Below are 12,718 nucleotides of genomic sequence, written 5' to 3'. Positions count from 1 at the left end.
GGGGTCCCCCAAAAGGGGATCATCATATTTGGGGGATCTCAGGATCAAAAAGTTTGAAAACCCCTGCTCTAGTCTGATTGGACAAGCAGCTTTCCAAGAGCGTAGATATTTACTGTATCTAATATAAAATTATAACTTTGATATAGCCCTTTCCACACAGTCTGTTGTGTTGCTCAGCGACATGCGACAGTTGATCCTGCAAGTTTTAGCTTAGTTTGAAACTATGTTCTCTAGTGGAGCAAAACCAGACATAATAACTGGCCATATTGTGTCAAAAATTTAAGTTACTAAATATTAACTGTTATATAAAAGCAATATCAAAAAACACCCACAATTGCCAAATGACAACTGTGCTAATATTCAGTACAACAGCACTATTGCGAGTGTAATATTGCGTAGATGTCTTACAGGCAAGATTCTGCGGTGGTTACTCAATGCAAGGTATGGACTTTAATGCTACTGGTTTCCCAGTGACTGGATCACTGGAATTCTAAGTTCCAATTGACAAGTATGTTTTTGGATAGCTGGGAACATGCTTGAGTGCTGCTCTGACCAGGGGACAACCTTTACCCTGCTCTGCTTAATAGTCTGAACGTATAGGAGAGTAGATACATTAAACAACAACAGGGCTGATCTTCCTCTCTCACTCTCTCTCTCTCTCTCTCTCTCTCTCTCTCTCTCTCTCTCTCTCTCTCTCTGTCTCTTTCTCTCTCTCTCTCTTCCTGCCAGCAGTAACTGCAACTGAGAGGCAATAATACCCTCAGAACCCTGCAGCATGGCAGGGAATTCAGCTCGACGTGAAGATAAGGCAGAGCTTTCTGTAAGGCAATGTGATTTCTGACAATCACGGCTGCTCTTGGTACTATAAATGGCACAGTTAGCCCATGGAGATGAGTTCCACTGAGGCAGGGATGTATTGTATTCAAAGCTGCTTTTTGCTGTGCTGAATGGACTTGTGGCTGGATTGTACTAGCTGATGCCAAAGAAAACAGAAGACACCATGTATAAAAGGTACTTCACAGAGATGATAGTAGGTTCTGAGAGCCATCTGGTTTCATTATATGTTAGGATTTCTGTTGTGCTTTAAAGTTTTTCCTTTAGTTTGCCTAAAAAAATTCATTTACTTTTTTTTATTTTATTTTTTTTTTAATATGTTTTTAAATACATTTTTGTGTGCTATATAGAATAGATTGTATAGTAGTGAATGATTTTCATGCTACAAACAATAGCATGAGGGATATTTTTAATTATGATATGGGATGCATTCAGGTATTCCTGTTACATTTAGAGTTAATTTTTTGTTTCATTTTTTTTATGTTGTTCTGTTCTGTACTAACTGCCTTTAGTTGTGTGGTCTTATTGTGATCACCATTTAAACAAATGTAGCACAGAATAGTTTTCTTTTCAGAGGTAAATATAAAGCAGTTTTCTACAGATTACTTTATTTGGAAGTGTCACACAGCTGCTCTTCTGACCCAAAAATAAAGAGAACGAGTCAGTAAAATGGCAAAATCGCCTTGTACAAAAAAGAACTTTCAAAACACATGTTTTTTTCCGGGGTTTTTTTCTTCACAACATTAGAATACATAAAAAAATAGCCTCTAAGCATTTTTTTTGTATGCCTGTGCTGGCAGAGGCTAAATAGACTCTGTGTGTAATTTTATGTGTTTGCAAGTGTGTATTTGGGTAATTTCTTTGGCAGAGGCTATTTGCAAAGTGCAAATAGTCAAAGTGCAAAAAATTATAGATGCGATTAACACTAAGTGTAAATAGCAACTAAAATCATCTTCTTTGCACTAAGTGTTAGATGCTATTTGAACCTCTTAATTAAAAACTACCATACAGTATAGGAGCACTGCACTGCAGTGTGTTTATTGTGTTTATTTAGAGTCCCACAGACACCCTACACCAACCCCTAAACCTAACCCAAACCTTCCCTTACAACAAGTAACCATGGTTTTACTACATTTACCGTAGTATCACCATGGTATTTTGTTGTAAAATCATAGTAACCACAAAATTATATGGTTACAACAATATTAACAGCATATTACTGAAATAACCATGGTTAATTGCATTAAAATTATGCTTTTGCCAAAAAGCATGGATTCTGCAATACTACTAATTTACTATAGTAAAACCGTGGTTAATTTTACCTGTATCAAATCTTTCTCTCAATTCCCCAACCGTCATCATGACCAAATTATTGCGAGGAACTCATCCTTTATTTATTTACAGGGTTAATTTTGAAATGTATTCCACTACAGATTACAGAATACATGCTGTAAAATGTAATTTGTAACAGATTCCATTAGATTACTCAAGGTCAGTAATGTATTCTAAATACTTTGGATTACTTCTTCAGCACTGGTAAATTTTTTCACTTGTTTTGACTATAAAAACTCTGCCAGTACAGTAAGACAAAATACACATGTTAAAAATACATTCTCTGAAAAACCTAAATATCTTACGCAGTTTTGTTTCTAAAACAAGATAAATCAAATTGATCTTGTTTTAAGGATTTTTAGATCTTTTTACAGGAAAACAATAAAAAAATGATCAAGAATACGATTTTTGCCCTGATATCAAAGGTCTTACTAGAAAAAAGGAATTATGATCCAACGTGAATTTTCTTGATAAAAAATATGATCGTGCCTGGTAACATGTGCATGTAAAATGGCTAGAAATAGCATTTTAGCTTAGTGTAAAGCTGACAATTTACACAAGGTTTATTTCTATTTCTTCTGCTCCAAACTTACTTCAAACTTACTTCTCTGTCTGCTCGTATGAATGTAACACATCATAAGAAAGTGTTTCACTGCTGTTCAAATGCACTTTGGATCGCATCATTTATATGTATACATTTTTCCATCTGAAATGACTAACTATTAAATGAAACAAATGACAATAAAATGCAAAGTAATCTCTTCAGTAATCAAAATACTTTTTGAATGTAACTGTATTCTAATTACCAATGATTTAAATTGTAACTGTAGTGGAATACAGTTACTTATATTTTGTATTTTAAATACGTAATCCCGTTACATGTATTCCGTTACTCCCCAACACTGTTTATTTATTTATTTATTTATTTATTATTATAAGTAGTATTAAAGCAAATATTAAGAGTGGAGTCAGGAAACAAGATGGGAAAACTGTGGGGCAAAAGGAGGAATTGAACCCAGGTCGTCTGCATGACAAAAGCACATCCACACAGTCTTTACACATCATGCAATTGGGGCGACACTTGGAGGTGCAGTTTGTCTTTAATTTCTGTTTCCACCAGACTTATTGAGTGCAAATAGTCACTTAGATTTTTTTATATAGCCCTTGTTCACCCAAAAGTGTAATTTAGTCATAATTTACACACCTTCATGTTGTTCCAAACTGGTATGACCTTCATTCTTCAGTGGAACAAAAAAGGAGATGTTAAAGGTGCTTTAAATGATTTTAACAGTTCTAGAACTTCCGCCATACTTATGCTGCGTTCACGTCATGTTGGAAAATGGCTTTATTGATGATAACAGCAAAATATTTATCACTGTATTCATTTATAAATTCACGTTTATAAATTCAAAATGTTTAAGAACAAAGAAAATGATCCAGATAACACTGGCACAACAAAATGGCATATAATATAGAAATATGTGTTCACTAACTTTGACTGTTGAGGCCGCTACCATATTGGTTCTTCTTACATGACTCACAACTGTCCAGTTTGAGCTTTCATAGAATTCCAAGTTTACAACTAATATTTATGCGTTCTAGTAAGATGTGAACACTTTTTACATCAGAATCTTATAATTACTGTAATTTGACATGACGTGAATGCACAAATGGCCGATGAGTAAGACACGCCCCCTTTTTACAAAAACACACTTGCGTACACTCAGAGACACTTGACTGTATCAGGTAATAAAAATGAACATGCCTTTTGATGTCAGCAAACCTGAACAGTAACACTGACCTTGTATAGGAACTGTGACGTTAGCTGTGAAAAGCAATGGTAGCAAAATGCTGGCAAACTGTTTACAGAGACAGGTGTGATGTTTAATGGCACCTATTTTAATAATATCTTTCAGGTAATAGGGACATTTTTACTTGTTATGTCAAAAATAAAATCACAGCAACTTCATGGCAGAATGTTAGCTTCAGTCACTATTCATTGTCATTGCATATTTTTTCCATACAGTAAAAGTGAATGGTGACTGAAGCTTTTTGACTGCCTAGCATCATCTTTTGTGTTCCATGAAAGAAAGAGAGTCATACCAGTTTGAAACAACATGAGGGTGAGTAAATAATGAGAGAATTTTCTACCAAAAATGAAAATGGTCTCATCATTTACTCACCCCATCATGCCATCCCCATTCTTTCTTCTGCAGAACACAAACAAAGATTTTTAGAAGAATTTCTCAGCTCTGTTGGTCCATGCAGTTTCCAACACTTTTAAATTCTAAAAAGCACATAAAGGCAGCATAAAAGCAATCCATATGACTCCAGTGGTTAAATCCATGTCTCCAGAAGCAATATGATAGGTGTGGTTGAGAAACAGATCAATATTTTAGTCCTTTTTTTTACTGTAAATTCTCCTCCCTGCCCATTTGGTAGTGATATGCATGAAGATTTATAGTAAAAAAAAGGACTTACATTTTGATCTGTTTCTCACCCACACTTATCACATCGCTTCTGAAGACTGCTGCTATTCTATTCTTTTAAAATTGAATCTCATATGTTATACCTCTTTCTTTCTCTGCATGTGTTTGTTTGTGTGTAGTGTTTTTGATCGGTTGGAAGTGTCAGCTGAAGTGAAATGAGACTGTTGCTTTGGTTTGGGGGAGGCAGACCATTTCTGCTTCTGTTGCTCCTGCTCTGCTGTGGGACCCTGCCAACCTGGACCAAGACTAGCACATGCCAAGGGTCCCACAGACTCACACACAACCACACAGATGATATCATACTTGCTGTCATACTTCCTCAGCATAACACTTCCTACCCCTGGGCATGGCCTCGTGTGGGACCCGCACTGGAGCGTGCCATCGCCTACATCAATGCCAACCCCACCCTGCTGCCCCAACACCACCTTCGACTCATTTTTGCAAACAGTGAGGATGGAGATGGCATCTGCTCGGAGTCCATCGCCCCTCTCATGGCTGTGGACCTGAAGTTTGAACACAACCCTTGGGCCTTTATAGGACCTGGCTGCGACTATACCTCCTCCCCTGTTGGGCTGTTCACGACTCATTGGGGCCTCCCAATGATCACAGCAGGGGCCCCTGCTGTAGCTTTTCTGCATGTGGAGATGTACACTTCTATAACCAATACAGGCCCCACACACAAGAAACTGGGCGAGTACGCCCTCCACTTATACAGGCATTTCGGCTGGCGCCAACACACCCTGCTGATGTTCAGTGACACTAAAATGGGTGACAGGGCGTGCTACTTTGCCCTGGAGGGGCTGTACACGGAGATGCATGAGGAGAACATCACAACCATGGACCTGGTGTTCGAGGAGAATAAAGGGCCCGTTAACTACTCTGAACTCCTGCATAAGATCCAGGAGGATGGCAGAGGTGAGTGACTAGTTTCTTTGCTTGCACAGTCTGCTGAATGCTTCAAGTAACTGGGCATCTGTGTGTTCTGCTCTCATTCACTAATGCTCATCAAAGAGACACTGCTGTCAGCTGTTTGCTCTAGGTTGTGATGTTCTAGATGAGGTGATTTTAAACTCCACTCAGTCTCACTTCACATGTTGTTCTCACATCAACTGACATCCAAATGTGAGCATTAAGGTCACCAAGGGCAGTTTTTTTAGCCCTCCTGAGTGAAATGCTGTTATCTAATTTACATTTGCTTATTGATTAAGCGGATGTTTTCATCCAAAGTGACTTACAAATGAAGAACAAGCGCCAACTATTAACAGTTTGGCAACACTGAATTTTATAAGTAAGGAATAACGTACAGTCATCTGGTCAGTATCGCAAAATAAACCCGACAGGGTGTTCAGGACCCTAACGCAAAGCATCTACTTATTTGGTTATGCTGCTTCTTACCAAATCAGTAAATAAGTGGATATGAAATAAAAAAATTTTTTTAAGTGAAATGATTTTATTATGGGAGAAGACTTCTAACAGGTGGACAAAAAGTTCTAACAGGTGAGCAAAACTAGCACAGTGTAGGACCAGGGACGATGGTCACGTATACTGTTTAGCTGTCATTATACAAAAAATATTTGACTGCAGAATGCAGTCAAAGTATATAAAGTATTCCAGAGACCTGTTTAATAGACCAGTATAGTGCACAGCTAGAGCAGAAGTGTAATTTCAAACAGAGAAAAGTGGAATTTCTTTGGTAATAAAAAGTGCCTTTATTTACAGTATGGTTATGGATTAGTTGTGCTAATGGAAAATGTGTGTCCTTAGACGTTTTTTGTTTTTGTTTTGTTTTTTAAGTTAGTGTGATAAGTTAGTAAGTGACTTTAAATCCTTGTTTCTTTCCTGCTGAGCTTGATTTGTGCTGCACTCTGAGATTCAGAATGAAATGCATAAGGTCACTAGCTCAAGGCCCATAAACAAGTTTAATGGCATACAGACTTACAAATATAGCACACAGGAAAAGGTGAGTGAGAGTGGAAAAGAGTGAAGGCGAAAGATAAGAGTAAGTCTGCCAGTAGAGTGGAGGCCTGTAAAAATTTTTAGATATTGATTTCGATAAATATCTAATTTGCTGATTTTAGATAATATCCTCATCCCTGACTGAAATATGTGACATCTGCTGTTACTCACTCTAGAGCAGAACTCTGTGATTTGTTGCTGGGTCCATTAGAGTAATGCCTGTTATTAGATTGAAATAAACGTAAATGAGAAAACATAATATAATGACCCAGTAGCATAGGCAGAAAGTTTTGGGTGGGTGGGCCAAGAGAAATTATCGATTGCATGAGGTCTGTAATATTTATATTTATTTATTTACGTTTTTAATTTTTATTGACAATTTTGGTATTTATTTATTTTTTCTAGCAAAATTTGCTTGCATGTCAGTTTGAATGGATGAAAATTCATACATTTGATATTAGTAATTAATATTATTTTATATTAAAAAATTAGTTAACGCAAAAATAGTTTTGAGTTTTGAGAGCATTTTAACATCCAAAGTTATTTAATTCTGCATCTTATGTCAACTCGATTTGATTTTGATGAACAGGTTAGATGTTATTTAAATATATAGCCTAATTATTACAATTCAATCAATTCCCATATATTAATTTTTTTTTACAAAAATGTTATTAGACAGGGAAAAAAGTGGTTGGAGCCGCTGCAGGATATGGGATGCCCGTCAACTAAACACATGTCTCATTGCTGCATCTGGTGTTTAAAGTGTGAATAGCTTCGTTAAAATGAAAGCAATGTATTTTTGTTTTTGAACTGCTGTTGTTTTGAAAGCTTTGATGCTGATATTATGTAGTCCAACAGCCTCTAACTTTAGTAGTTCATGGCTCGAGGCCAGCAAGCTTTTGTTGTGGACTAGGGGCATAAGACAAAGATTGGCACCACCCAGGCCCACCCGTGGCTACGCTTGTGTATTGACCCACTGTTTGCATACCAACCTTAATGTAATACTCAAGTATTACATTAAATTTATACTAGCTGATAGCATTTATAATTATACATTCACTTGTGTAATAGCACATTAATTATGCTGTCATCCATAAAAGATAATTCATATGAGCCTCCATATATATTTCAGTTCCAAAATTCATAGAAGGTATTTTTTTGTTTTTGTTTCTATATTGCATGCATATGTTATTTATGATCAACCTTTTTGTTCAGTGCTAGTCACAGTCTCAAGGGAGAGTTTCAGTGGCCATACAACTGGAGATTATATTTTACAGAGAGGATGATGCAGTGTATCACAATTAAATTTAGTATGGCTCTTGAATTTGGTTCATCATTGTCTGTGCTGTTAAATATCCTGCAGAGTTTTGTTATTTTATCAGATTTATAGTTCTACAGAAAGGAAAGGAGAACTCAGGAAACCTGAATCTTGCAAAAGTTTACAGTGGGGAAAATGTGCTTTAAACCTTTATTTTTTTTTCAGTTCCCACAGGGGCATAAACATGTCAACAGAAAAACATTTATTAACAGAGGTCACAACCCCTGTGACCATACAAAATTATTTAGCACACACTATCTGATCTGTTGGCATTTCCTGTGAAAACAGAGTTTGTCATTCACTGATTTCGTTCAGAATTTGTGACTGTTCATTCAAAATTAGTCACTGGATGTTCCAGTGAATAGCAGAATAACAGAATGAATAGCTAGTCAAATGTAATTGAGTTCAGAATGAAATCATGCTGTAAAAAAAGCTTAAAATATTCTCTTGCATAGCTATTATCTTTTTATCCAAGCTTTACTTGTAATTGTAAATTGTGTGCTTAAAAATAAGAGTCATTTCTTAAGCGGGGTCTTTGTGTATCTTATAAAACCCTTTGACAACACATAACAATGTAAACATGTTATGTTGTTTTCAGGAGATGATATCAGCAGTCTTTGTTCCACAAAGTGAGAGACACACAGACAGTCTATGTAAACATACTGCTCAAAAAATTAAAAAAATAAAGTCCAATAAAATGTCTTTGCTCTCTCTGGAGGACAACAAAAAGCCCTGAAAAAAAGTGTCTGGTTCAGGGTTTGCATCACATTGGTAAAGAATAAGAATTATATTTCAATCAGTTTAAGTATAAACACCCAACTACTCTGCAGCGTCATCCAGAATGAAGAGCAACACCCCCCTCACACACACACACACACACACATACACACACACACTGACCCCCCACCACATTGGATGGACAGATGTTGGAGGGAATGCTTTTGTTGATGCAGGAATGTTTCAGGTCTTGCTGACTGATTAACACCTGTGTGGTGATTACCTGTGGAGCGTAACCTTTTGTGGAGGTCTCAGAACAGCGGAAATGCTCTTGCTCACCTCCTGCCTCTTTCCCCCTCAACCCTGTACAAACATCCCCACATCATCAGCAACAGGAAGACAACACATGGAGACACACCACCATTTCACGAGATTGCAATCTCTAATATATTCCGCTCTTCTGCTGTATTTAACACTGGAGTTTTCCACATGAGTGCATTCTTGTTTGGCGATACAGAATGCTTATCTCTTGAAAACTCAGTTCGTAAAGTCTTTTAGATTTATTAAGCTACATGTAAGAGAGGATCAAGGATATTTTATTCAGACAAATCTATTATATCTGGATAGGACAGGATGGAAAACATCCAGCTTGTAAATGGTGATGAAATTGGACTTGGACTAGCTGCCAGGACATTGTAAACTCTTGAGATGATGCATTTAAAAAGTTTCAGCTAATAATGCAGATGACATCACAAAGCCCGATGTGCATCTATTCTATAATAACATAATCTGAAATGTCCACACAGGACGTAATTTGTATTACTGTTATTCGTTCACATCATTACACAAACACACCAACAAATACATGAGTAGTCAATGCAAAACATTTCGATTAAGGTTTTTTTATTATTATTATTATTATTTTAGGTTTGGTCACCTTTCTTGCCTTTTTGCCTTTACTAGTTTATTGTAAATGGTCCTGCTGTGTGACCAGTGAGTTACTCATAAAAGCAATCTGCTACAAAATACTAATTACTTCCCTAAAATTGTAATCAGATTACTGACTATACTGATTTCTTCATCAAAAAGGTAATTAAACTACTAATTACTTTTAATTTACTTTCTTAAACACTTTTCACAGAAAAGGTTTTTGTTTTTCCACCTGGGTAGCTCAGCAAGTATTGACGCTGACTGCCACCCCTGGAGTCACGAGTTCGAATCCAGGGTGTGCTGAGTGACTCCAGCCAGGTCTCCTAAGCAACCAAATTGACCCAGTTGCTAGGGAGGGTAGAGTCACATGGAGTAAACTCCTCGTGCTCGCGATAAGTGATTCTTGCTCTCAATGGGGCGTGTGGTAAGTTGTGTGTGGATCGCGGAGAGTAGCATGAGTCTCCACATGCTGTGAGTCTCCGCGGTGTCATGCACAACAAGCCACGTGATAAGATGCTCAGATTGATTGTCTCAGAAGCAGAGGCAACTGAGACTTGTCCTCCGCCACTCGGATTGAGGTGAGTAACTGCGCCACCACGAGGACCTACTAAGTAGTTGGAATTGGGCATGCCAAATTGTTGGAGAAAAGGGGATATAATTAAAAACATTATGTCTATATTTATTGTCGCACGCAAATCATGCACAACATAACGAAATTAAGCCACAACAGAACAAAATTAAGCCACAACGCAACAGAAAAGCCACAGCACATCGGAAAAAGCCACAATACAATGAAATTAAGCCACAGCACAACAGAAATAACCCACAACACAATTAAGGCATAACAACATTTTCAGAAAAGGATATTTATAAAAATGCTGTACTTATTTGTTCTGAAGTGCTTTAGAGAACACATACCTGGTTGGGTTTCTACCAGTCTCATATGTATGCAACTCTTATTGTACATAAATTAATCAACATTTCCAAAGGTATCAAATCAATTTATTTTCATAAAGACATTTCTAGCATACATGAAGTCTCTTCTGTTAAGCTTTTCACACTGAAAAAACATTACATGTTGACCGGGGAACTTCTCTTGTGAGTGACTTGCAGTGGGACGAGCAAATCTCTGCTTCTTGCAAGCAGCCTTATACCCTGTCTACACCGGATGTGAGCGGGCGTCGTGTCACATCAAAAGCAATAGAACCCCATTATAATCAATGATACTGTCTACACTGGAAGCGTCCATTGTGTTGCAGCTTAATTTCATTGTGTTGAGGCTGATTTCCTTAGTTGCATTGTGAATTAAGTGTTGTGCACCCCTTGGCCACCAAAATGTTCTACATAAATAATATTACTTTAGAAATGTGTAACCCAAATAATGTTCTTTAAAGTAATTAACTTCATTGAAAGTAACTGTAATCTGATAACAAAAATTTAAAATGTAATGTGTTACACTTCTTTACAATTTCTAAATATGTATTTTACTATTTAATATTTTATTTTTATTTACAATTTATTTGAGATATCTTTATATTTGTAGATTACAGTAATTTATAATTTTGTAACCAGATTACACCCAACACAATAATTTTGAAAAGTACAAATATTCCATGTAGTCTCATGATTAATATGGTCATGATACATAATTTCAAAAGAATTAGCATAAGGCAGTATAAAATACAATTTAAAATAGTAACATGTCACACCATAGGACATGTCAACTTCCTGAATGAATTTCATGTCTACCCATGACTACCCACACACATATGCATAAGATGTCAGACCTCTCAATTCTCTCTGTAGTGCTGAGGTAATGTGCACTTAGCTACTGCTTTCTCCTTGATAAAATCTCAGGCACAGCAATGCTGCTAACATCCAGAAGTCAGCAGGTGCTTCAACATCAATATCTCTTTCTTTTACACACACACACACACTTCAAAGCTGCTCTATTGATGAAGACCGTGCTCCTCTAGTTTAATATTTCCATGCACCCAATCATTTCAATCACACTGGATTCTGCACATGGTGGAAACCGGCATCAAAGAGGACCCCAGCTCCAGAGTGCTGAGAGGAAGGTCCTGTTCTCTGGTCCCTTACATCTGGAAAGTACTGTTCACTTTCATTCATCTATGTGTGTGAGAAGCCTCAGTTAATCAAATCAAAACTGAACTAGAGTTCTTGAATTCTGAACACACCAACTCAGACCAGCATTCTTAGAACTACGAGGGCAAGCAGGACTATAAGAGCATAAATGAGTTCTTCACAATGGATTGAGCTCATTATATGGAAATCCGGAAGGACCATGGTCACCATGGTTGCAGAGCGCAAGAGCGGCCATGCTGAACTAAACTACCCGCAAGTTCGTGCTGAATGTTCTTACATCTCCCTGCATTTCTATCCATCTGGAGCAGCTTAAAAATGTATCTAAACTGTGGGGTACAGAGGGATGGAAAAGAAGACAAAACAACAGAAATTCGTGGAATCTTAACACAAATTTACCTTTGGATGCAATGCAATGTAACTGAACACCTCCAGACCTAAACCCAAATATTTAAAAAGCATCATGCACAGAGGAAAGCTTGGTTTTTATAACCCTGAGATCTAGAATCTGTCCCCCTGTAATCAGCCATTGAAGGAATTAATTTTTGTGGTAATCAACATTATGCCACAAATGCTGTTAAATGAGCTTAAAGGAATAGTTCAACCAAAAATGAAAATTCTCTCATCATTCACACTCCCTCATGCCATCCCAGATGTGTATGACTTAATTTCTTCTGCAGAATACAAATTAAGATTTTTAGAAGAATATCTCAGCTCTGTAGGTCCATACAATGTAAGTGAATGGTGACCAAAACTTTGAAACTCCAAAAAGCACTTAAAGGCAGCATAAAAGTAATCCATAAGACTCCAGTAGTTTATTCCATGTCTTCTGAAGTGATCTAACTGGTTTTGGGTGAGAACAGACTAAAATGTAGTTCCTTTTTCATTGTACACCTTGCTATTGCGGTAATCAAGATTGAGATTATAACGGCCAAGGTGACTGCTGTTGTCATGATTTATAGTGAAAAAGGAATTATATTTTGGTCTGTTTTCATCCAAAACCAATCAAATATCTTCAGAAGGTTTTTGAAGCTTCAAA

General features: G+C 37.0%; 1 protein-coding gene across 1 annotated transcript in view; it reads left to right on the top strand.

The window, feature by feature from the left end:
• Positions 1-755: 755 nt before the first annotated feature.
• Positions 756-12,718, top strand: part of LOC127453069 (atrial natriuretic peptide receptor 1-like) — a 58,531-nt gene continuing 46,568 nt past the window's right edge. Inside the window, exons 1-2 of the mRNA XM_051719088.1 lie at positions 756-1,011; positions 4,775-5,570. Coding sequence (XP_051575048.1) covers positions 4,811-5,570 — 760 coding nt within the window. The 5' untranslated portion in view covers positions 756-1,011; positions 4,775-4,810. The remainder of the gene's footprint in view (positions 1,012-4,774; positions 5,571-12,718) is intronic.

The sequence above is a fragment of the Myxocyprinus asiaticus genome, chromosome 15 (assembly GCF_019703515.2).
Source record: "Myxocyprinus asiaticus isolate MX2 ecotype Aquarium Trade chromosome 15, UBuf_Myxa_2, whole genome shotgun sequence".
In the NCBI taxonomy this organism is placed as follows: Eukaryota; Metazoa; Chordata; class Actinopteri; order Cypriniformes; family Catostomidae; genus Myxocyprinus; species Myxocyprinus asiaticus.
Note: the sequence above shows the minus strand (reverse complement) of the source record. Positions and strands in the feature narration are given on the sequence as shown.